This window comes from Astatotilapia calliptera, chromosome 8 (assembly GCF_900246225.1).
Source record: "Astatotilapia calliptera chromosome 8, fAstCal1.2, whole genome shotgun sequence".
Classification (NCBI taxonomy): domain Eukaryota; kingdom Metazoa; phylum Chordata; class Actinopteri; order Cichliformes; family Cichlidae; genus Astatotilapia; species Astatotilapia calliptera.
In genome coordinates this window covers 402,802-426,206 of record NC_039309.1, presented here as the reverse complement: position 1 = coordinate 426,206, position 23,405 = coordinate 402,802, and the positions used below count along the sequence as shown (strand labels likewise).

The following is a 23,405-nucleotide window of genomic DNA, read 5'->3' as shown; positions in this document are numbered from 1 at the left end:
AGGAGTATTTGTATTAATACTTGAGTACAGAACGTGTACTTTTACCACCTCGTTCACTCATCAACTTTGAAGGACATCAACACAACAATACACACAAATCTGTGTGTGTGTGTGTGTGTGTGTGTGTGTCTGTGTGTCTGTGTGTCTGTGTGTGTCTGTGTGTGTGTCTGTGTGTGTGTGTCTGTGTGTGTGTGTGTCTGTGTATCTGTGTGTCTGTGTGTGTGTCTGTGTGTGTGGGTGCGTCTGTGTGTGTCTGTGTGTGTGTGTGTCTGTGTGTGTGTCTGTGTGTGTCTGTGTGTGTGCGTCTGTGTGTGTCTGTGTGTCTGTGTGTCTGTGTGTGTGTCTGTGTGTGTCTGTGTGTCTGTGTGTGTGTCTGTGTGTCTGTGTGCGTCTGTGTGCGTCTGTGTGTGTGTCTGTGTGTGTGTCTGTGTGTGTGTGTGTCTGTGTGTGTGTGTCTGTGTGTCTGTGTGTGTGTGTGTGTGCGTCTCTGTGTGTGTGTGTGTCTGTGTGTCTGTGTGTGTGTGTGTGTGCGTCTCTGTGTGTGTGTGTGTCTGTGTGTGTGTGTGTGTGTGTGTGTGTGTGCGTCTCTGTGTGTGTGTGTGTGTGTGTGTGTGTGTGTGTGTGTGTGTGTATGCATCTGTGTGTGTGTGTGTCTGTGTGTGCGTCTGTGTGTGTGTGTGTGTGTGTGTGTGTGTGTGTGTGTGTGTGTGTGTGTGTGTATGCATCTGTGTGTCTCTGTGTGTGTATGTGTGTCTGTGTGTGCGTCTGTGTGTCTGTGTGTGTGTGTGTGTGTGTGTGTGTGTGTGTGTGTCTGTGTGTGTGTGTCTGTGTGTGCGTCTGTGTGTGTGTGTGTGTGTGTGTGTGTGTGTGTCTGTGTGTGCGTCTGTGTGTGTGTGTGTGTGTGTGTATGCATCTGTGTGTCTGTGTGTGCGTCTGTGTGTGTGTGTGTGTGTCTGTGTGTCTGTGTGTGTGTGTGTATGCATCTGTGTGTGTGTGTGTGTGTGTCTGTGTGTGTGTGTGTGTATGCATCTGTGTGTGTGTGTGTGTGTGTGTGTGTGTGTGTGTGTGTGTATGCATTTGTGTGTGTGTGTGTCTGTGTGTGTGTGTGTGTATGCATCTGTGTGTGTGTCTGTGTGTGCGTCTGTGTGTGTGTGTGTGTGTGTGTGTGTGTGTGTGTGTGTATGCATCTGTGTGTGTGTGTGTGTGTGTGTGTGTGTGTGTGTGTGTGTCTGTGTGTGCGTCTGTGTGTGTGTGTGTGTGTGTATGCATCTGTGTGTGTGTGTGTGTGTGTCTGTGTGTGTGTGTCTGTGTGTGTGTCTGTGTGTGTGTGTGTGTGTGTGTGTGTGTGTGTCTGTGTGTGTGTGTCTGTGTGTGCGTCTGTGTGTGTGTGTGTGTGTGTCTGTGTGTCTCTGTGTGTGTGTTTTGGACACAAACAGGAAACAGACTTGTGTGTTTCTCTTCACAAACTTTATTTTAGCTTCATTTTGTCTTCAGTGCTCAAACTTTCACTTCCCAGTTCAGAATCAAACTTTCCAGTTTCCCTCTGACGCCGCGCTTCTCCTTCAGCGGCGGCGCGACTCCTCGTCTTCCTCGCCAGCTTATCTCTGTCCCTCGTTTCACTTTCGTCTGTCCCGCGCTCGCAGCCAGCTGCCTCATCGGCACATCTGTCCGGTATCAGTTAACGTGCTCACGCCGTCGACGGCTCACGGCGCTCTCGTGGCTCCGACTGCTCCGTCTCTACGTCAGAGAGGAGCAGCGAGTCGAGGAGAGCCCGCTGTGATTGGTGGGCTCAGAAGTGGCATAATAAATAAAAACAGGAATAAATAAATAAATAGAAAACGTCTCTACATCAGCTCCTCGCCATCACGGCGGCTCAGTCCTGCGTCTGCAGCGTCCCGGCCAGGCGGTCCCAGTGGGTGAAGTACGGCGCAAAGTTGCACTTGGACTTGAGGTGGTGAAGGTCGTGGTGGCGCGCCCCGCCGTACAGCCCCAGCGGCACCAGGCGGTGCGTGGCCCACGGCAGGTCGTAGCCGCAGTGATCCTCCACCGACAGCCAGATGTTGACCACGAAGAAGGCGAGCTCGGTGAGCGGGTGGCAGCCCAGCAGGAGGGGGTTGGCGGCAGCGAACAGGCCCAGGCTGAGGGTCTCCCAGGTGCCCGAGTACTCGGCGGTGAGGGCGGAGGTGGAGGTGTAGGTGTGGTGCACCTGCAGGAGGAGGAGAGAGAGCGTGAGGTGGAGGAAGAACAAAGGCGTGACATCGTCACCACCGCCATCGTCCTCGGGGACTCACCTTGTGGAAGGTGCGGTAGAGCCAGGGCACTCGGTGGTGCAGCAGGTGCCAGGCGAAGCTCTGGAAGTCAAAGAGCAGCAGGCACACGAGCACCTGAGCCAGCAGGCGCGGAAGGGGCGGGGCCTCCTCGGTCAGGTGCACCGGCCTCAGGTACCAGTGCAGCACGGTGAGCGGGAAGATGAAGACCAGGTGGTTGTAGAGCGTCAGAGCCAGGCAGCGCCGCACCGACGACCAGCTGACGGAGCTCTGAGGCTGCAGCTTGTACCTGAGCACCCACGCCCACCTGGTGGACAGCGCGTCCAGCAGCAGGAAGGGCAGGCAGAAGGACAGGTAGACGCAGAGCGAGAAGAGCACGGGGAAGAAGGGCGAGCGCAGGAGGGGGGCGTGTCCCAGCACGAAGGTCCACAGAGGCTGCAGCAGCATCGCCATCCTTCAGTTTGTCTCACAGTCGGAGCTCTGCTCGCCTTCATCACCACTGCTCCATTTAATCAGGCAGCAGGCCCCGCCCACACAGCGTCAGCAGCAAGAACCCGCCCTGCCGTCCTTATTGGGATGTTTCCTACTGCCGGAGGGAAAATGGAAAACTCTCCCTCCCACACTCCCACTTCCACATTCCACAGCAGGCTCTTTCACTGTGCACTGAGGATTGTCCCTGTGAGAGCCGCTCACCTGCTTCCATTGTTGGCAGGTTGAGCACGTGTGTGATGTTTACACGGGCTGAAGCAGCCTTTAGCTACAGCTGCGGTGTTAGCCCGCGCTGCCACACCTGAGCCGTGCAGGTTCACACACCTGAGGCTCTAAGTGAACATTAAAGAAGCTGTGCTTCAACTTTGTGGTGCGTGAGAGTCTGTACCTCTGCTGAAGTACAGGATGTGTGTACTTGTGTACTCGTGCGTGTGTGTGTGTCAGCATTATGAGAAATGAATGTGTGAGCTTACAGTGGTTCAGACTCACTGAGGATGATGACGACAGGTTGTTTCCTCTGATGATGAAGGCTCACATTCCTCGCCGTCTCTTCTCGTCACGTGTCAGTCGAGCGTCGCGAGGCATCACAAATGTGCCGTAAAGCTTTATAAAAGTTTGCGTGTTTCTACAAACTTCATCTTTTGTGTTTTTACAGATGTTTCATGATAAATAACATAAACAAGTATTTACATGTTTAAAATAAGAACATGTCCAAACACTGATGCATGCTCTGTTCACCTGGACGCTGCGTCTTCAGCGGACCAGGAGGCGGAGTCAGTACTGGATTCATAATCACAAATATTATTATGTAATATTATTAAGCTAAAAATCGTATATATTTAATCTTCACTATGAAAACATTAGGAAGCTCTTGGCTTTACCTTTTGAAAAATAAAAGTTAACGATCGATGATCATATTGGAATAAATAATTAGATTTAAGATAATAACACTGCACACGTTTAATATTACAAATATGAAATGCAGCTTTGTTTAATGATGTCATCATAGTGCTGACCTGCAGTGGGATTTGCTGTATTTTTCCTTTAAATCCAATTTATTCAGATATAATTATTAAACCTACAGAGAGATATTCACGCTCTGAACGACATAAACGATAGAAGAATGAGATTTACCAGAGCAGCTCTTCGACATTTGTCTTAACATCGAATCCTCTAAAAATAAACCACAACATCAAAACATTTGCGATGACAAAAGTTTAAATTGTGTTTCTAACTGCTGCTTGTTAAAATTCACGTTCTCTGTGAAACGAAACAGAAAAATGAAGTTTCAGCTACTAACTCACAGCTTCCCAAATAAAGTCGGGATGAATTTGGTGATGTGGAGTTTTCTGCTAATCACAGAGTTGTTCCTCGGAGTTCCCCTGGGGAATCCGTGTGGGTGGGCCTGGTGGCTAAAGTAAAGCGCTGCATGCACGTGTGGGAGGATGACGCAGCTGAAGTAAAGTTTACATCAGGGACAAACGACTGTGTGAGTCTGGAGGAAGTCTGCAGAGCTCCTGATGTTTCTGTTGATCCTGGCTGAAGGAGCAGCTCCACAGAATACACACACTAAATTCCCAGAAACCACGCACACACACACACACACACACACACACACACACACACACACACACACACACACACACACACACACACACACACACACACACACTAAATTCCCAGAAACCACACACACACATATCTGTGTGTCAGTAAGTGTGACGCTCGCTAACACTGCCACTGAAGAATGAACCAGAATCGACCCCGATGACTGCTCAGTTCCTCTGAAAGTGAGTGGGTGGTGTCAGTGGGTGGAGGGTGGGTCAGTTTGTAGTTTGAAACTCAAGTTATTTTTATAATTTACATTAACAGATGTAAATACCTCCACCCTGTCACGCCTTATCTGATCAGATAGGAGCAGCGCCTCTCCAGCGATCAGCTTTTTATAACTGACTTCCTCCCTCGAGTCGGCTGTAACTGTCACCATCCTGGGTCTTATGACCCAGCGTTTTGAGTTTTAGTTCTTTTGATGTTTATAGTGTATGTTTAACCTTAGTAGGTTTCCTATGTTCATTTGCTTATTAGCTCCCCCTTGTGTTTTCAACCCCTGTGAAGTCTCCCTTGCCCTTCGTGTGTTTCATGTCTGTGTGTCTTATGTTGTCAGGTCTGCGTCTCATTATATTTCCTGTTTTATTTTGAAGGAGTCCTGTGTTCCTATGTTCAATGTTTTTAGTGTTACTCTCTCCTGGTGACGTCGTTATGTTCATGTGTGTCAGCTGTTTCTCCATGTGTTCCCACTTCCCTCATTCAGAATCAGAATCAGAATACTTTATTGATCCCTGGGGGAAATTATTTTTTGTTACAGTGCTCCATTATAAACCAACATTAAGACAAGACAGACAATACACTAACTAAGAATAGTACAATATATACATATACATACATAAGTCACTCCATTATCCTCCTGTGTGTATTTAGTCCGTGTGCTTTCAGTCGTTCTTTGTCAGGTCGTCTGCTCATCCATGTCACAACTTCAGGAATCTATGTCAGTTCACCATGTTTAAGGTTTTTTCATGTTTAGTTTTAGTTCACCCAGTTTAGGTTATTGTTTCGTTTCACCAATGCCCTTTTGTTTGTACCTTTTTGCTAGCCTCAATAAACGGCTTGTTTTTTGTTAAAGTTTTTGGAGTCTGCGTTTTGGGTCCTTTTGTCAACACATACAGTCTGCCCTCGCCGGACTGTGACAGTAACTGCAGCAAAAGCTGGTTCTGCAAAGTATCGCCTCAGGGGGCTGAATAATTACGCACACCCCACTTTGCAGTTATTTATTTGTAAAACATGTTTGGAATCATGTCTGATTTTCGGTCCACTCCTCACGTGGACACCACTTTGTGTTGGTCTTTCACCTGGAATTCCAACAAAATTGATTCATGTTTGTGGCTGTAATGTGACAAAATGTGGGAAAGTTCAAGGGGGCCGAATACTTTTGCAAGCCACTGTATTCCAGATAAATGACTTTCATCCAGAGAAAAACTTTGCAACAGGTTGTTAGTGAGCGTTTGGGGCACGGAGTAGGTTTAAGTTCAGTCACATACCAACACTTTCAGGCTCAAACAGAGAGCAGCCGACAGATGTGAAGCTGTGGGATATGATTCGTGGTGCCTTCCCTTCACATCTGTGAAGGCTGCGTTCCACTTCTGGAGAGGCGTGTCCAGCTTCCTCGTTAGTCACCACAGATGCTAAATCACCCTTTGCTCTCTGTTCAGAGCCTGAAAGTCTGAGTGTTGGTGGCGACCCGAGCAGGTGCAGGACAAACATGTTCCAGTCGCAGCTTTTCTGTGTTGGACGAGTACAATGATGGTGGACATCAAGACACCTGAGCGCGGACGTTTGCTTCTTGAGGCGGGAGACGAGGTTTTCATGGAGGCTGTTAACGTTTTTAATAATATCACGTTAATGTTATTTTTTAATTGACGTAACGTTACAAGCTGACGTCAGCTAGCGTGTGATGTTACAAGGTTCAAGCTCAATGTCAGTTTGAAATGGTGTCACTGTCAGTTAAGATGCTGCAGGTTCCTAAATGAACCACGTTGTTCAGTAAGTGCTGCTTGTGACCACGTATTCTGCAGATACGGAGCTTTGTGTACACGGTGAGCTCTAATAGGTTGGCTCAAGCAGCATCTTGAGGAAGGTCGCTTTAACGAATTCTGCATGATTGTCTGATTCATTCCAGTAACATATATTGAAATTATAAACAGAGATGTGTCCTTGTTTTACACAAGAAAACACTGTAATGCTACATGTTTTAGTGTTTTTTAGGTCATTGTTTGTGGGTGACAAAGTGTGTTTGTCGGCTGTCAACCTTTGCTAGTGTTCTGGAAGAATGAGTTTATTTGAGACCTGAATGAAGTGTTTTGGTAGTTGTAGTGCATTTTGAATGTGAAATGAACTGCTTTGCCAAGCTGACGGTCAGTTAGGAGGATTGTGTGAAGAGTTTTGCAAAAGTGACCTAAGTATTAGAACATGTGTCCTAGCAGCTGTAAAAAACTGTAATCCCACAGAGGACAAGCTCCCATTGTTCCAGCAGCAAAGGAGCCAGGCAGCAATGAACACACAGATGGAACATTCATGTCCAAAAACAGAAGAAAATATAAAAATATACAGTAGAAGAAATATATAGATAAAAAATATGTCCATGTGCTCCCACGGAGGGCGGGATGTTAACAGCAGCAGGTTTTCAGCTTTGAGAGATTTTTGTCTTTATAAACCGAGTTTCTGTGCACGATGGATTATTTTCTTATATAAAGATTTGAATGTAAAGAATTTTCTGGATCCGTGATGAGAAGAGACGACTGTTCTCAGGAATCATCAGGGGAACCACAGCCTGTCATCATCACCCTCAGTGAGTCTGAACCACTGTACGCGCACACATTCCTATAATGTTGACACACACACACACACACACTGGTTTAGCCTCCCCTCACTGTGATGAAGACCCTCCCCCTCATGCAAACACACGCCTCCATAAAAACAGCACACATGTCTGATCTTACTGTAAAGCACTTTGTGATTTTTATCTGTGAAATGTGCTATATAAATAACTTTTACTTACTTACTACAAATATTTCCTTCATCTCAGAAATGTGGAGCAAGAATTTCAAATAAAATGCAACAGAAATAAAAAACCAAGAAACTCAGTCAGAAAAGGATTTGGTCAGATTCCAGGTCTCAGGCTGTAATCACAGCGCGGGGGGCAGGAAGTCATGAATGTGTGTGCGCTGCTTGAAACAGAAAGTGCAGCAGCACAAAGAGAGATTAAATGATAACAGCATGTTTGTGCGGCTCTGACTCACTCGGTCTCCCACGCGCTCCACAGCCTTTCCAAGGACCAGCGTTTCTCCTGAAGTGACGTCAGATTCCTGCTGCGCGCAGATTTCATGTCATCCTGAAAACACATCGGGATTTTCTGGCCTCGCTCCACCAGCTTCCCGACTCCCGAACACATGTTTATCACATCTCTTTATCTCATTCTCAGCACACTGCAGCTTTCAGAACAGTTCAAACGTGTTTCAGCACTAAAGCCATTAAAACTTTTCACTCAAATCACTTCAACTCTGATCAATTCAAAGTTTTCATCCCCGTTTTAAAACTTGGACAGCAGATCTGATCCACGTTCACTGGCTGTGAAACCACTCTGTGGGTTTGCATCATAATCGGGAAGAAAGATGACTGAACATGGTTGTTGATCTGAGGGTTTCACAAACTGCTGACTTGTTGGGACACGACAGAGAAAGCGTTTCTCACACAGCGATTTGTTTCCCAGCACCGAGCTGAATCTCGCCACCAAGCAGCAGACCCGAAGAAAAACGTGGGTCAGCCCGGTCCCAGCAAGCTGTACCTGATAAAGTGATTTGTAGCATAGGCATGGGTGTGACACGCACCTGAGAAACGTGTCGAACTGAAGGACGCGTCGCTGTGGACTGAGCATGCTCACTCTGCACAGGCAGGAGGTAACGCAGTACAAATACTGTGTTTCTCTACTTAAGTAGAATTTTCAGGCATCTGTACTTTACTTGAATATTTATTTTTTAGGAACATTTTACTTCAAAACTTGGTTTGATTCGAGGGGAGCTAATATTTCGTCACAGCCTCCTGTTCTGTATAATCTCCATATTCAGGGCTGAACGTGAGCACGTTCGGCACCACGCTGCAACGACTGCAGGACTGGAGCTGCAGTTAATGGATTAATAATAATGGATTGGATTTATATAGCACTTTACAAGGCAGCCAAAGCGCTTTACAATGCCACTATTCATTCACTCTCACATCCACACACTGGTGGAGGCAGCTACGGTTGTAGCCACAGCTGCCCTGGGGCAGACTGACAGAAGCCAGGCTGCCATATCGCACCATCGGCCCCTCTGGCCAACACCAGTAGGCAGCAAGGTAAAGAGTCTTGCCCAAGGACACAACGACCAGGACAGAGAGCCTGGGGATCAAACCGCGACCTTCCGGTTACAGATGCGCTTGCGGTACATCAGCATCCAGCTAGCCCGACTGAAGGGAGAGCGAGCGCAAAGGCAGTGACGGGAAATGTGCAAGGCAGCTCTACAAACATCAGCAAACACACAAACTGTTGTGTGCAGTTTGTCTCACAGTGTGTTGCAGATAAAGTCCAGGCTGCTTGTGTGACAGGGAGAGGAGAGACAGAGAGCTAAGTTCACTCAGAGAGGAGGACAGGAGAATAATGTCAGTGTAGAGACATCAGCCAGGACACTCATCAAACATCTGCTCACATCTGTTGTGTACAAGCACAGAGAGCAGCAGGTCAGCTGATCACAGCCTGCACACCAAGGAAACGTAGTGCAGCTCTCAGTAGAAATGACTGAGTTTGATTGGTGTGGGAGCATCGCAGTGTCACATTCCCCCCCACACACACGGTGGATTCAGGAGGTGGTGTAACCCTGACTGAGCTCATGTTCCTCTTTAGAGTCACCCTCCACATGCAGGCAACAGGAAGTAGATTCATCTATATCCTGTGTGCTGATATTATTGTATTACAACATTCAGAGAACACAAGGTTCAGTTAGCTTTGCACAAACAGAGCTGTTCTTTGTACTCTGAGTACTCTTCAGGTAACGTTTCAATTTTACTCGAGTACAGACTCAGTACTTCAGCTTTAATGGAGTAGTTTTAAACAGGAGTATTTGTATTAATACTTGAGTACAGAACGTGTACTTTTACCACCTCGTTCACTCATCAACTTTGAAGGACATCAACACAACAATACACACAAATCTGTGTGTGTGTGTGTGTGTGTGTGTGTGTCTGTGTGTCTGTGTGTCTGTGTGTGTGTGTGTTGTCTGTGTGTGTGTGTCTGTGTGTGTGTGTGTCTGTGTATCTGTGTGTCTGTTGTTGTGTCTGTGTGTGTGGGTGCGTCTGTGTGTTGTCTGTGTGTGTGTGTGTCTGTGTGTGTGTCTGTGTGTGTCTGTGTGTGTGTGTCTGTGTGTGTCTTGTGTGTCTGTGTGTCTGTGTGTGTGTCTGTGTGTGTCTGTGTGTCTGTGTGTGTGTCTGTGTGTCTGTGTGCGTTGTGTGCGTCTGGTGTGTGTCTGTGTGTGTTCTGTGTGTGTGTGTGTCTGTGTGTGTGTGTGTGTGTCTGTGTGTGTGTGTGTGTGTGTCTCTGTGTGTGTGTGTCTGTGTGTCTGTGTGTGTGTGTGTGTGCGTCTCTGTGTGTGTGTGTCTGTGTGTGTGTCTTGTGTGTGTGTGTGTGCGTCTCTGTTGGGTTGTGTCTGTGTGTGTGTGTGTGTGTGTGTGTGTGTATGCATCTGTGTGTGTGTGTGTCTGTGTGTGCGTCTGTGTGTGTGTTGTGTTGTGTTCTGTGTGTGTGTGCTGTGTGTGTGTGTGTTGTGTATGCATCTGTGTGGTCTCGGTGGTGTATGTGTGTCTGTTTGTGGTGCGTCTGTGTGTCTGTGTGTTGTGTGTGTGTGTGTGTGTCTGTGTGTGTGTCTGTGTGTGTGTGTCTGTGTGTGCGTCTGTGTGTGTGTGTGTGTGTGTGTGTGGTGTGTGTGTCTGGTGTGTGCGTCTGTGTGTGTTGTCTGTGTGTGTGTATGCATCTGTGTGTCTGTGTGTGCGTCGTGTGTGTGTTGTGTGTGTCTGTGTGTCTGTGTGTGTGTGTGTATGCATCTGTGTGTTGTGTGTGTGTGTGTCTGTGTGTGTGTGTGTTATGCATCTGTGTGTGTGTGTTGTGTGTGTGTCTGTGTGTGTGTGTGTGTATGCATTTGTGTGTGTGTGTGTCTGTGTGTGTGTGTGTGGTATGCATCTGTGTGTGTGTCTGTGTGTGCGTCTGTGTGTGTGTCTGTGTGTGTGTGTGTTTGTGTTGTGTTGTATGCATCTGTGTGTGTGTGTGTGTGTGTGTGTGTGTCTGTGTGTGTGTGTCTGTGTGTGCGTCTGTGGTGTGTGTGTTGTGTGTATGCATCTGTGTGTGTGTGTGTGTGTGTCTGTGTGTGTGGTGTGTGTGTCTGTGTGTGTGTGTGGTGTGTGTGTGTGTGTGTGTGTGCTGTGTGTGTGTCTGCGTGTGTCTGTGTGTGTGTGGTGTGGTGTGTGTGTGTCTCTGTGTGTGTGTTTTGGACAGCAAACAGGAAACAGACTTGTGTGTTTCTCTTCACAAACTTATTTTTAGCTTCATTTTGTCCTTCAGTGCTCAAACTTTCACTTCCCAGTCAAATCAAACTTTCCAGTTTCCCTCTGACGCCGCGCTTCTCCTTCAGCGGCGGCGCGACTCCCGTCTTCCTCGCCAGCTTATCTCTGTCCCTCGTTTCACTTTCGTCTGTCCCGCGCTCGCAGCCAGCTGCCTCATCGGCACATCTGTCCGGTATCAGTTAACGTGCTCACGCCGTCGACGGCTCACGGCGCTCTCGTGGCTCCGACTGCTCCGTCTCTACGTCAGAGAGGAGCAGCGAGTCGAGGAGAGCCCGCTGTGATTGGTGGGCTCAGAAAGTGGCATAATAAATAAAAACAGGAATAAATAAATAAATAGAAAACGTCTCTACATCAGCTCCTCGCCATCACGGCGGCTCAGTCCTGCGTCTGCAGCGTCCCGGCCAGGCGGTCCAGTGGGTGAAGTACGGCGCAAAGTTGCACTTGGACTTGAGGTGGTGAAGGTCGTGGTGGCGCGCCCCGCCGTACAGCCCCAGCGGCACCAGGCGGTGCGTGGCCCACGGCAGGTCGTAGCCGCAGTGATCCTCCACCGACAGCCAGATGTTGACCACGAAGAAGGCGAGCTCGGTGAGCGGGTGGCAGCCCAGCAGGAGGGGGTTGGCGGCAGCGAACAGGCCCAGGCTGAGGGTCTCCCAGGTGCCCGAGTACTCGGCGGTGAGGGCGGAGGTGGAGGTGTAGGTGTGGTGCACCTGCAGGAGGAGGAGAGAGAGCGTGAGGTGGAGGAAGAACAAAGGCGTGACATCGTCACCACCGCCATCGTCCTCGGGGACTCACCTTGTGGAAGGTGCGGTAGAGCCAGGGCACTCGGTGGTGCAGCAGGTGCCAGGCGAAGCTCTGGAAGTCAAAGAGCAGCAGGCACACGAGCACCTGAGCCAGCAGGCGCGGAAGGGGCGGGGCCTCCTCGGTCAGGTGCACCGGCCTCAGGTACCAGTGCAGCACGGTGAGCGGGAAGATGAAGACCAGGTGGTTGTAGAGCGTCAGAGCCAGGCAGCGCCGCACCGACGACCAGCTGACGGAGCTCTGAGGCTGCAGCTTGTACCTGAGCACCCACGCCCACCTGGTGGACAGCGCGTCCAGCAGCAGGAAGGGCAGGCAGAAGGACAGGTAGACGCAGAGCGAGAAGAGCACGGGGAAGAAGGGCGAGCGCAGGAGGGGGGCGTGTCCCAGCACGAAGGTCCACAGAGGCTGCAGCAGCATCGCCATCCTTCAGTTTGTCTCACAGTCGGAGCTCTGCTCGCCTTCATCACCACTGCTCCATTTAATCAGGCAGCAGGCCCCGCCCACACAGCGTCAGCAGCAAGAACCCGCCCTGCCGTCCTTATTGGGATGTTTCCTACTGCCGGAGGGAAAATGGAAAACTCTCCCTCCCACACTCCCACTTCCACATTCCACAGCAGGCTCTTCACTGTGCACTGAGGATTGTCCCTGTGAGAGCCGCTCACCTGCTTCCATTGTTGCAGGTTGAGCACGTGTGTGATGTTACACGGGCTGAAGCAGCCTTTAGCTACAGCTGCGGTTTTAGCCCGCGCTGCCACACCTGAGCCGTGCAGGTTCACACACCTGAGGCTCTAAGTGAACATTAAAGAAGCTGTGCTTCAACTTTGTGGTGCGTGAGAGTCTGTACCTCTGCTGAAGTACAGGATGTGTGTACTTGTGTACTCGTGCGTGTGTTGTGTGTCAGCATTATGAGAAATGAATGTGTGAGCTTACAGTGGTTCAGACTCACTGAGGATGATGACGACAGGTTGTTTCCTCTGATGATGAAGGCTCACATTCCTCGCCGTCTCTTCTCGTCACGTGTCAGTCGAGCGTCGCGAGGCATCACAAATGTGCCGTAAAGCTTTATAAAAGTTTGCGTGTTTCTACAAACTTCATCTTTTGTGTTTTTACAGATGTTTCATGATAAATAACATAAACAAGTATTTACATGTTTAAAATAAGAACATGTCCAAACACTGATGCATGCTCTGTTCACCTGGACGCTGCGTCTTCAGCGGACCAGGAGGCGGAGTCAGTACTGGATTCATAATCACAAATATTATTATGTAATATTATTTAAGCTAAAAATCGTATATATTTAATCTTCACTATGAAAACATTAGGAAGCTCTTGGCTTTACCTTTTGAAAAATAAAAGTTAACGATCGATGATCATATTGGAAATAATAATTAGATTTAAGATAATAACACTGCACACGTTTAATATTACAAATATGAAATGCAGCTTTGTTTAATGATGTCATCATAGTGCTGACCTGCAGTGGGATTTGCTGTATTTTTCCTTTAAATCCAATTTATTCAGATATAATTATTAAACCTACAGAGAGATATTCACGCTCTGAACGACATAAACGATAGAAGAATGAGATTTACCAGAGCAGCTCTTCGACATTTGTCTTAACATCGAATCCTCTAAAAATAAACCCCAACATCAAAACTCCCAGCACGAAGGTCCACAGAGGCTGCAGCAGCATCGCCATCCTTCAGTTTGTCTCACAGTCGGAGCTCTGCTCGCCTTCATCACCACTGCTCCATTTAATCAGGCAGCAGGCCCCGCCCACACAGCGTCAGCAGCAAGAACCCGCCCTGCCGTCCTTATTGGGATGTTTCCTACTGCCGGAGGGAAAATGGAAAACTCTCCCTCCCACACTCCCACTTCCACATTCCACAGCAGGCTCTTTCACTGTGCACTGAGGATTGTCCCTGTGAGAGCCGCTCACCTGCTTCCATTGTTGGCAGGTTGAGCACGTGTGTGATGTTTACACGGGCTGAAGCAGCCTTTAGCTACAGCTGCGGTGTTAGCCCGCGCTGCCACACCTGAGCCGTGCAGGTTCACACACCTGAGGCTCTAAGTGAACATTAAAGAAGCTGTGCTTCAACTTTGTGGTGCGTGAGAGTCTGTACCTCTGCTGAAGTACAGGATGTGTGTACTTGTGTACTCGTGTGTGTGTGTGTGTGTGTGTGTGTGTGTGTGTGTGTGTGTGTGTGTGTGTGTGTGTGTGTCAGCATTATGAGAAATGAATGTGTGAGCTTACAGTGGTTCAGACTCACTGAGGATGATGACGACAGGTTGTTTCCTCTGATGATGAAGGCTCACATTCCTCGCCGTCTCTTCTCGTCACGTGTCAGTCGAGCGTCGCGAGGCATCAGAAACCGGAGAAATGGCGGTAGGTGGTTCCGGTCCGTGTAAGGATGTCGGCTCTTCATTTGTTGACTGCACAAACTGTCGACTCAGGAGCTGATGGGATTTAAACATCGTGCCAGTTTGAGCCACACAGGTTCTTCTGCTGTTCTCAGTCTTTTCTATATCTGATCGCAATAAATAATAATAAATAATAACATCTTCATTAAGGAGGCGTTCCTTCTTCATTGTGATAAAAAACTGAGTTTATTGATGAAACATTTCGAACTTTACTTTTCCAGAATCACAATAAAACATTTCAGTTTCATTTCACTGAAACATCAGGAAGTAACGATGATGTAACGCAGCCGTCCTGCTGCAGGGCGCCGCGCCGTGGCGAAATATCTGCTCTATTTACAAGAAACATCAGTAAAATGACAAAACCTGAACATGTTAAATGTAAAGCTGTGAATAAACTTAAATCACATGCAGTCACAAATGTAACAGTAACAGTTATTAGTGTTTCACAGATACGTACTGAAAGTTTCTGTAACTGAAATAAGACTAATTATGGTGTTGGGAGGTCAGATCTTCGTTCTGAGCAGGAAGTGGTTTATGGCGGGAAACGCTGGCGAGGACATTACAGAGTGTGGGACGCTTCAAACGCACAGCGTGGACTTTTCAGCCTTTTGGGAACGAAACAGCCAGAAACAAGAAAGAGCAGAGCGGTTTTAGCGTGAACCGAGTGACGACAAAACGCAGCTATTATGTTTATTTGTGAACACCGGGGAGGTGGCAGCGACTGTGGTTAACACACTCTGACGCACACTCCAGCAAAAAGCGAAGACAGCTCCTTCATTTTCCTTCTGTTGTGTTCATCAAAAGCCACCTGACACCGAGAACGTCCGATTTTATAACCAGCTGTTTGAAACACAACTATTTGTTTTGTCATCACAATAAATGAAGGAAATAAGCGTGTGCTAAATGTCTGAGAGGTGGCACTGACACTGAATCTCATCCTTCTGTCATGTACGTTGCTCAGCTTAAATATTTCTTTGTTTTAATAAGTGAAATTACATCTGAAGTCATAAAGTGGATTCAGAGGACAAATATAGCAAAGCAAACTGTAGCAATGCTGCAGTTCAGCTCTGTGATCACATCATTAGATGAGGTGACGTAGCCTCTGTTACAGTTTTTTACAGACGCTAGGACACATGTCTCAATACTTAGGTCACGTTTGCAAAACTCCTCACACAGTGAGCACAACAGAAGTCTATGTGGGCTAAACTGAGGACCAGTTATCATTGTTTGGCACAAAATGCATTCAATGACTACATCTCTCAAATTTCATGAATTATCTTCTCACTCAGACACAACAACTGCCAAAAATCTTTGTATGTACAGGACATTTTGCATGTGCTTACATACTGTTTTCAAAACTGTTAAACTTATGGCCAAAACAATAACACAATGCAAAACTTAAAAAGAGCAAAATCCAACAGCAATATTTTAGTGAAACATATTTTAAATCTAAAAATGCAGTTTAACCAGCCACAGCTGATTCTCATTGTAGATGAACATCTGCACAGATGTTACTCCTTCAATTTTTCAACTCCTTCAATTCTGGCAGCCAGAAGATTCTTTCCTAGGTGTGTTGCCCTAGATGACATAAGATGTGATGTGGATGAGAACCTGTGGCCAAATGGAGAAGACCGAGTAGATTAGCATTACTATTGTATGTGTATCAGTGGATGGTGTGTATACAAATTCTTGTATTTTGGGATTACTTAGTGCAAAAAATAAAAATACATAAACAAATATTAACGAATTCTGCATGATGTCTGATTCATTCCAGTAACATATATTGAAATTATAAACAGAGATGTGTCCTTGTTTTACACAAGAAAACACTGTATGCTACATGTTGTTAGTGTTTTTTAGGTCATTGTTTGTGGGTGACAAAGTGTGTTTGTCGGCTGTCAACCTTTGCTAGTGTTCTGGAAGAAATGAGTTTATTTGAGACCTGAATGAAGTGTTTTGGTAGTTGTAGTGCATTTTGAATGTGAAATGAACTGCTTTGCCAAGCTGACGGTCAGTTAGGAGGATTGTGTGAAGAGTTTTGCAAAAGTGACCTAAGTATTGAGACATGTGTCCTAGCAGCTGTAAAAAACTGTAATCCCACAGAGGACAAGCTCCCATTGTTCCAGCAGCAAAGGAGCCAGGCAGCAATGAACACACAGATGGAACATTCATGTCCAAAAACAGAAGAAAATATAAAAATATACATGTAGAAGAAATATATAGATAAAAATATATGTCCATGTGCTCCCACGGAGGGCTGGGATGTTAACAGCAGCAGGTTTTCAGCTTTGAGAGATGTTTGTCTTATAAACCGAGTTTCTGTGCACGATGGATTATTTTCTTATATTAAAGATTTGAATGTAAAAGAATTTTCTGGATCCGTGATGAGAAGAGACGACTGTTCTCAGGAATCATCAGGGGAACCACAGCCTGTCATCATCATCCTCAGTGAGTCTGAACCACTGTACGCGCACACATTCCTTATAATGTTCACACACACACACACACACACTGGTTTAGCCTCCCCTCGCTGTGATGAAGACCCTCCCCCTCATGCAAACACACGCCTCCATAAAAACAGCACACATGTCTGATCTTACTGTAAAGCACTTTGTGATTTTTATCTGTGAAATGTGCTATATAAATAACTTTTACTTACTTACTACAAATATTTCCTTCATCTCAGAAATGTGAAGCAAGAATTTCAAATAAAATGCAACAGAAATAAAAAACTAAGAAACTCAGTCAGAAAAGGATTTGGTCAGATTCCAGGTCTCAGGCTGTAATCACAGCGCGGGGGGGCAGGAAGTCTATGAATGTGTGTGCGCTGCTTGAAACAGAAAGTGCAGCAGCACAAAGAGGAGATTAAATGATAACAGCATGTTTGTGCGGCTCTGACTCACTCGGTCTCCCACGCGCTCCACAGCCTTTCCAAGGACCAGCGTTTCTCCTGAAGTGACGTCAGATTCCTGCTGCGCGCAGATTTCATGTCATCCTGAAACACACATCGGGATTTTCTGGCCTCGCTCCACCAGCTTCCCGACTCCCGAACACATGTTTATCACATCTCTTTATCTCATTCTCAGCACACTGCAGCTTTCAGAACAGTTCAAACGTGTTTCAGCACTAAAGCCATTAAAACTTTTCACTCAAATCACTTCAACTCTGATCAATTCAAAGTTTTCATCCCCGTTTTAAAACTTGGACAGCAGATCTGATCCACGTTCACTGGCTGTGAAACCACTTCTGTGGGTTTGCATCATAATCGGGAAGAAAGATGACTGAACATGGTTGTTGATCTGAGGGTTTCACAAACTGCTGACTTGTTGGGACACGACAGAGAAAGCGTTTCTCACACAGCGATTTGTTTCCCAGCACCGAGCTGAATCTCAGCCACCAAGCAGCAGACCCGAAGAAAAACGTGGGTCAGCCCGGTCCCAGCAAGCTGTACCTGATAAAGTGATTTGTAGCATAGGCATGGGTGTGACACGCACCTGAGAACGTGTCGAACTGAAGGACGCGTCGCTGTGGACTGAGCATGCTCACTCTGCACAGGCAGGAGGTAACGCAGTACAAATACTGTGTTTCTCTACTTAAGTAGAATTTTCAGGCATCTGTACTTTACTTGAATATTTATTTTTTAGGAACATTTTACTTCAAAACTTGGTTTGATTCGAGGGGAGCTAATATTTCGTCACAGCCTCCTGTTCTGTATAATCTCCATATTCAGGGCTGAACGTGAGCACGTTCGGCACCACGCTGCAACGACTGCAGGACTGGAAGCTGCAGTTAATGGATTAATAATAATGGATTGGATTTATATAGCACTTTACAAGGCAGCCAAAGCGCTTTACAATGCCACTATTCATTCACTCTCACATCCACACACGGTGGAGGCAGCTACGGTTGTAGCCACAGCTGCCCTGGGGCAGACTGACAGAAGCCAGGCTGCCATATCGCACCATCGGCCCCTCTGGCCAACACCAGTAGGCAGCAAGGTAAAGAGTCTTGCCCAAGGACACAACGACCAGGACAGAGAGCCTGGGGATCAAACCGGCGACCTTCCGGTTACAGATGCGCTTGCGGTACATCAGCATCCAGCTAGCCCGACTGAAGAGGAGCGAGCGCAAAGGCAGTGACGTGGGGAAATGTGCAAGGCAGCTCTACAAACATCAGCAAACACACAAACTGTTGTGTGCAGTTTGTCTCACAGTGTGTTGCAGATAAAGTCCAGCTGCTGTGTGTGACAGGGAGAGGAGAGACAGAGAGCTAAGTTCACTCAGAGATGGAGACAGGAGAATAATGTCAGTGTAGAGACATCAGCCAGGACACTCATCAAACATCTGCTCACATCTGTTGTGTACAAGCACAGAGAGCAGCAGGTCAGCTGATCACAGCCTGCACACCAAGGAAACGTAGTGCAGCTCTCAGTAGAAATGACTGAGTTTGATTGGTGTGGGAGCATCGCAGTGTCACATTCCCCCCCCCACACACACGGTGGATTCAGGAGGTGGTGTGTAACCCTGACTGAGCTCATGTTCCTCTTTAGAGTCACCCTCCACATGCAGGCAACAGGAAGTAGATTCATCTATATCCTGTGTGCTGATATTATTGTATTACAACATTCAGAGAACACAAGGTTCAGTTAGCTTTGCACAAACAGAGCTGTTCTTTGTACTCTGAGTACTCTTCAGGTAACGTTTCAATTTTACTCGAGTACAGACTCAGTACTTCAGCTTTAATGGAGTAGTTTTAAACAGGAGTATTTGTATTAATACTTGAGTACAGAACGTGTACTTTTACCACCTCGTTCACTCATCAACTTTGAAGGACATCAACACAACAATACACACAAATCTGTGTGTGTGTGTGTGTGTGTGTGTGTCTGTGTGTCTGTGTGTCTGTGTGTGTCTGTGTGTGTGTCTGTGTGTGTGTGTCTGTGTGTGTGTGTGTCTGTGTATCTGTGTGTCTGTGTGTGTGTCTGTGTGTGTGGGTGCGTCTGTGTGTGTCTGTGTGTGTGTGTGTGTGTGTGTGTGTCTGTGTGTGTCTGTGTGTGTGCGTCTGTGTGTGTCTGTGTGTCTGTGTGTCTGTGTGTGTGTCTGTGTGTGTCTGTGTGTCTGTGTGTGTGTCTGTGTGTCTGTGTGCGTCTGTGTGCGTCTGTGTGTGTGTCTGTGTGTGTGTCTGTGTGTGTGTGTGTCTGTGTGTGTGTGTCTGTGTGTCTGTGTGTGTGTGTGTGTGCGTCTCTGTGTGTGTGTGTGTCTGTGTGTCTGTGTGTGTGTGTGTGTGCGTCTCTGTGTGTGTGTGTGTCTGTGTGTGTGTCTGTGTGTGTGTGTGTGTGCGTCTCTGTGTGTGTGTGTCTGTGTGTGTGTGTGTGTGTGTGTGTGTATGCATCTGTGTGTGTGTGTGTGTCTGTGTGTGCGTCTGTGTGTGTGTGTGTGTGTCTGTGTGTGTGTGTCTGTGTGTGTGTGTGTGTGTATGCATCTGTGTGTCTCTGTGTGTGTATGTGTGTCTGTGTGTGCGTCTGTGTGTCTGTGTGTGTGTGTGTGTGTGTGTGTCTGTGTGTGTGTCTGTGTGTGTGTGTCTGTGTGTGCGTCTGTGTGTGTGTGTGTGTGTGTGTGTGTGTGTGTCTGTGTGTGCGTCTGTGTGTGTGTCTGTGTGTGTGTATGCATCTGTGTGTCTGTGTGTGCGTCTGTGTGTGTGTGTGTGTGTCTGTGTGTCTGTGTGTGTGTGTGTATGCATCTGTGTGTGTGTGTGTGTGTGTGTCTGTGTGTGTGTGTGTGTATGCATCTGTGTGTGTGTGTGTGTGTGTGTCTGTGTGTGTGTGTGTGTATGCATTTGTGTGTGTGTGTGTCTGTGTGTGTGTGTGTGTGTATGCATCTGTGTGTGTGTCTGTGTGTGCGTCTGTGTGTGTGTCTGTGTGTGTGTGTGTGTGTGTGTGTGTATGCATCTGTGTGTGTGTGTGTGTGTGTGTGTGTCTGTGTGTGTGTGTCTGTGTGTGCGTCTGTGTGTGTGTGTGTGTGTGTATGCATCTGTGTGTGTGTGTGTGTGTGTCTGTGTGTGTGTGTCTGTGTGTGTGTCTGTGTGTGTGTGTGTGTGTGTGTGTGTGTGTCTGTGTGTGTGTGTCTGTGTGTGCGTCTGTGTGTGTGTGTGTGTGTGTCTGTGTGTCTCTGTGTGTGTGTTTTGGACACAAACAGGAAACAGACTTGTGTGTTTCTCTTCACAAACTTTATTTTAGCTTCATTTTGTCTTCAGTGCTCAAACTTTCACTTCCCAGTTCAGAATCAAACTTTCCAGTTTCCCTCTGACGCCGCGCTTCTCCTTCAGCGGCGGCGCGACTCCTCGTCTTCCTCGCCAGCTTATCTCTGTCCCTCGTTTCACTTTCGTCTGTCCCGCGCTCGCAGCCAGCTGCCTCATCGGCACATCTGTCCGGTATCAGTTAACGTGCTCACGCCGTCGACGGCTCACGGCGCTCTCGTGGCTCCGACTGCTCCGTCTCTACGTCAGAGAGGAGCAGCGAGTCGAGGAGAGCCCGCTGTGATTGGTGGGCTCAGAAGTGGCATAATAAATAAAAACAGGAATAAATAAATAAATAGAAAACGTCTCTACATCAGCTCCTCGCCATCACGGCGGCTCAGTCCTGCGTCTGCAGCGTCCCGGCCAGGCGGTCCCAGTGGGTGAAGTACGGCGCAAAGTTGCACTTGGACTTGAGGTGGTGAAGGTCGTGGTGGCGCGCCCCGCCGTACAGCCCCAGCGGCACCAGGCGGTGCGTGGCCCACGGCAGGTCGTAGCCGCAGTGATCCTCCACCGACAGCCAGATGTTGACCACGAAGAAGGCGAGCTCGGTGAGCGGGTGGCAGCCCAGCAGGAGGGGGTTGGCGGCAGCGAACAGGCCCAGGCTGAGGGTCTCCCAGGTGCCCGAGTACTCGGCGGTGAGGGCGGAGGTGGAGGTGTAGGTGTGGTGCACCTGCAGGAGGAGGAGAGAGAGCGTGAGGTGGAGGAAGAACAAAGGCGTGACATCGTCACCACCGCCATCGTCCTCGGGGACTCACCTTGTGGAAGGTGCGGTAGAGCCAGGGCACTCGGTGGTGCAGCAGGTGCCAGGCGAAGCTCTGGAAGTCAAAGAGCAGCAGGCACACGAGCACCTGAGCCAGCAGGCGCGGAAGGGGCGGGGCCTCCTCGGTCAGGTGCACCGGCCTCAGGTACCAGTGCAGCACGGTGAGCGGGAAGATGAAGACCAGGTGGTTGTAGAGCGTCAGAGCCAGGCAGCGCCGCACCGACGACCAGCTGACGGAGCTCTGAGGCTGCAGCTTGTACCTGAGCACCCACGCCCACCTGGTGGACAGCGCGTCCAGCAGCAGGAAGGGCAGGCAGAAGGACAGGTAGACGCAGAGCGAGAAGAGCACGGGGAAGAAGGGCGAGCGCAGGAGGGGGGCGTGTCCCAGCACGAAGGTCCACAGAGGCTGCAGCAGCATCGCCATCCTTCAGTTTGTCTCACAGTCGGAGCTCTGCTCGCCTTCATCACCACTGCTCCATTTAACCAGGCAGCAGGCCCCGCCCACACAGCGTCAGCAGCAAGAACCCGCCCTGCCGTCCTTATTGGGATGTTTCCTACTGCCGGACGGAAAATGGAAAACCCTCACTCCCACACACAAACGGCTGCTTGTCTTTGAACGTGTTATTGTCGGGGAGACTTCACACAAGTTTGTCAAAGCCACGCCCCCCGGTGCGTTCCTCCTCAAAGGTGATTAAAATCATCAAAGAGGTTTAAAAACATGTTTTTCTGCTTATCTTGCGTGTTCAGCTCTTTTAGATTAAAGATGAGCTGAAGAATAAAATCTGAATTCCAAAACATCTCGAGGATTCCTGTTGAAATGTTACCGTGGTGACTGTGACCCCCTCGCACTAATGACACGTGAGTGCTCGAAGAAGGGGTCAGGTGTAGAGAGTGCATGAGGTGAGGTGCTGTTCTAAATAAAGTTTCATCTTCCTCTCTGAAAGAATCAACGTGAAGCCTCACTGAAGTCCAGCCAGCCTGTACCTGTGCTGGGCGGAGCCTCAGAGGTACCAGGTGTCCTCAGGCTGAGCTGATGTTTCTCTTCGTGTCAGAAGCGGTGATGGTGGGAAGTGCTGGTCTGAGCATGCTCACTGACTCGCTGTTAGAGATGTGCTGAAGAGTCACAGCTTCACACTCAGCCCTACGGTGACACCTGCTGGTGCTTCAGCCTCACTGCAGCGTGAGAGTTTCAGGTGTGGACGTGGAGCTCTGAACCACAGCTGCTGTTCAGCTGGGTCTGTTCCAGATGTTCCAGCTGTGCTTCACGTTCCTCTGCTGCAGTAAATGAGTGAATCTGTGATGGAATCATTCATTAACTTTATTTAAACGTCTGTTTCATTAAATGGTGTGCAGACGCCACAGACAGGTAAGGTACACCTGAGCAGCGAGCAGCAGGTAAATACGAGGAAAGCTGCAGACACAGTTGCGTGTGCAGAGAAAAGCACGAAGCCTTTCTGAAAGACTCATTACGACCTCGTTAGACAGGAATAATGTTTACTGGCATATTCATAAAGTGCTCCTCTTCACTTCACCCCTGTTTCAATCCAGGGGGTCAGTGTTGACATTGTGGAGGACTATAAATACTATAAATACTATACTATAAATAACCCTAACCCCGAAAAGCACCACTGAACGACACAGGAAATCATTCCTGCCTGTGGCCATCTCCCTGTACAACGCATCCACTTAACACACTGTTTGCTGCTACAGTATATATTGTACTATTCTTAGTTAGCGTATTGTCTGTCTTGTCTTAATGTTGGTTTAAAATGGAGCACTGTAACAAAAAATAATTTCCCCCAGGGATCAATAAAGTATTCTGATTCTGATTCTGATTCTGATTCATCAAGTTTACACTGCAAAACACAGATGGTTACACTGAGCAAAGAAGTTCTTACTTTAAACAACTAAAACACAAACAAAAACATTTCTAACTCTAAGCACAGTCAGTGGCTAATCCACTGACTGATCCCAGATCAGTCAGTTACAGATTACCAGCTGATCAGTGAGCTCGAGGCTCTCAGCTGGTTCACAGAAACGAAACTTGGCGTCTCATCGTGCTGCCTTCAAGGACCCCTCTGAAGTCACGTTTCACATCATGTCCACGTGCCTCTTTTTAAAAAAATGAACTTTATGTGTCAACCACAGTAGTTTTTAACCACGTGATCCTTCCTTAT

The 23,405-nt window shown here is 48.0% G+C and overlaps 2 protein-coding genes and 1 pseudogene across 2 annotated transcripts; all 3 read right to left on the bottom strand.

Moving 5' to 3' along the window:
* Nucleotides 1-1,445: 1,445 nt before the first annotated feature.
* On the bottom strand, nucleotides 1,446-3,058 carry LOC113027831 (cholesterol 25-hydroxylase-like protein). The gene is made up of 2 exons (XM_026177652.1): nucleotides 2,292-3,058; nucleotides 1,446-2,206 (listed from the first exon to the last, which is right to left on the bottom strand). Exons 1-2 carry the CDS (start codon nucleotides 2,718-2,720, stop codon nucleotides 1,874-1,876), a joined length of 762 nt encoding a protein of 253 aa, XP_026033437.1. The 5' UTR covers nucleotides 2,721-3,058; the 3' UTR covers nucleotides 1,446-1,873.
* An 8,200-nt stretch (nucleotides 3,059-11,258) lies between these two features.
* LOC113027860 (cholesterol 25-hydroxylase-like protein) lies at nucleotides 11,259-12,718 on the bottom strand (annotated as a pseudogene).
* Nucleotides 12,719-20,377: 7,659 nt separating this feature from the next.
* LOC113027843 (cholesterol 25-hydroxylase-like protein) lies at nucleotides 20,378-21,918 on the bottom strand. Its single transcript, XM_026177664.1, has 2 exons — nucleotides 21,224-21,918; nucleotides 20,378-21,138 (listed from the first exon to the last, which is right to left on the bottom strand). The coding sequence occupies exons 1-2, from the start codon at nucleotides 21,650-21,652 to the stop codon at nucleotides 20,806-20,808; spliced, it is 762 nt and encodes a 253-aa protein (XP_026033449.1). The 5' UTR covers nucleotides 21,653-21,918; the 3' UTR covers nucleotides 20,378-20,805.
* Between the last annotated feature and the right edge of the window lie 1,487 nt (nucleotides 21,919-23,405).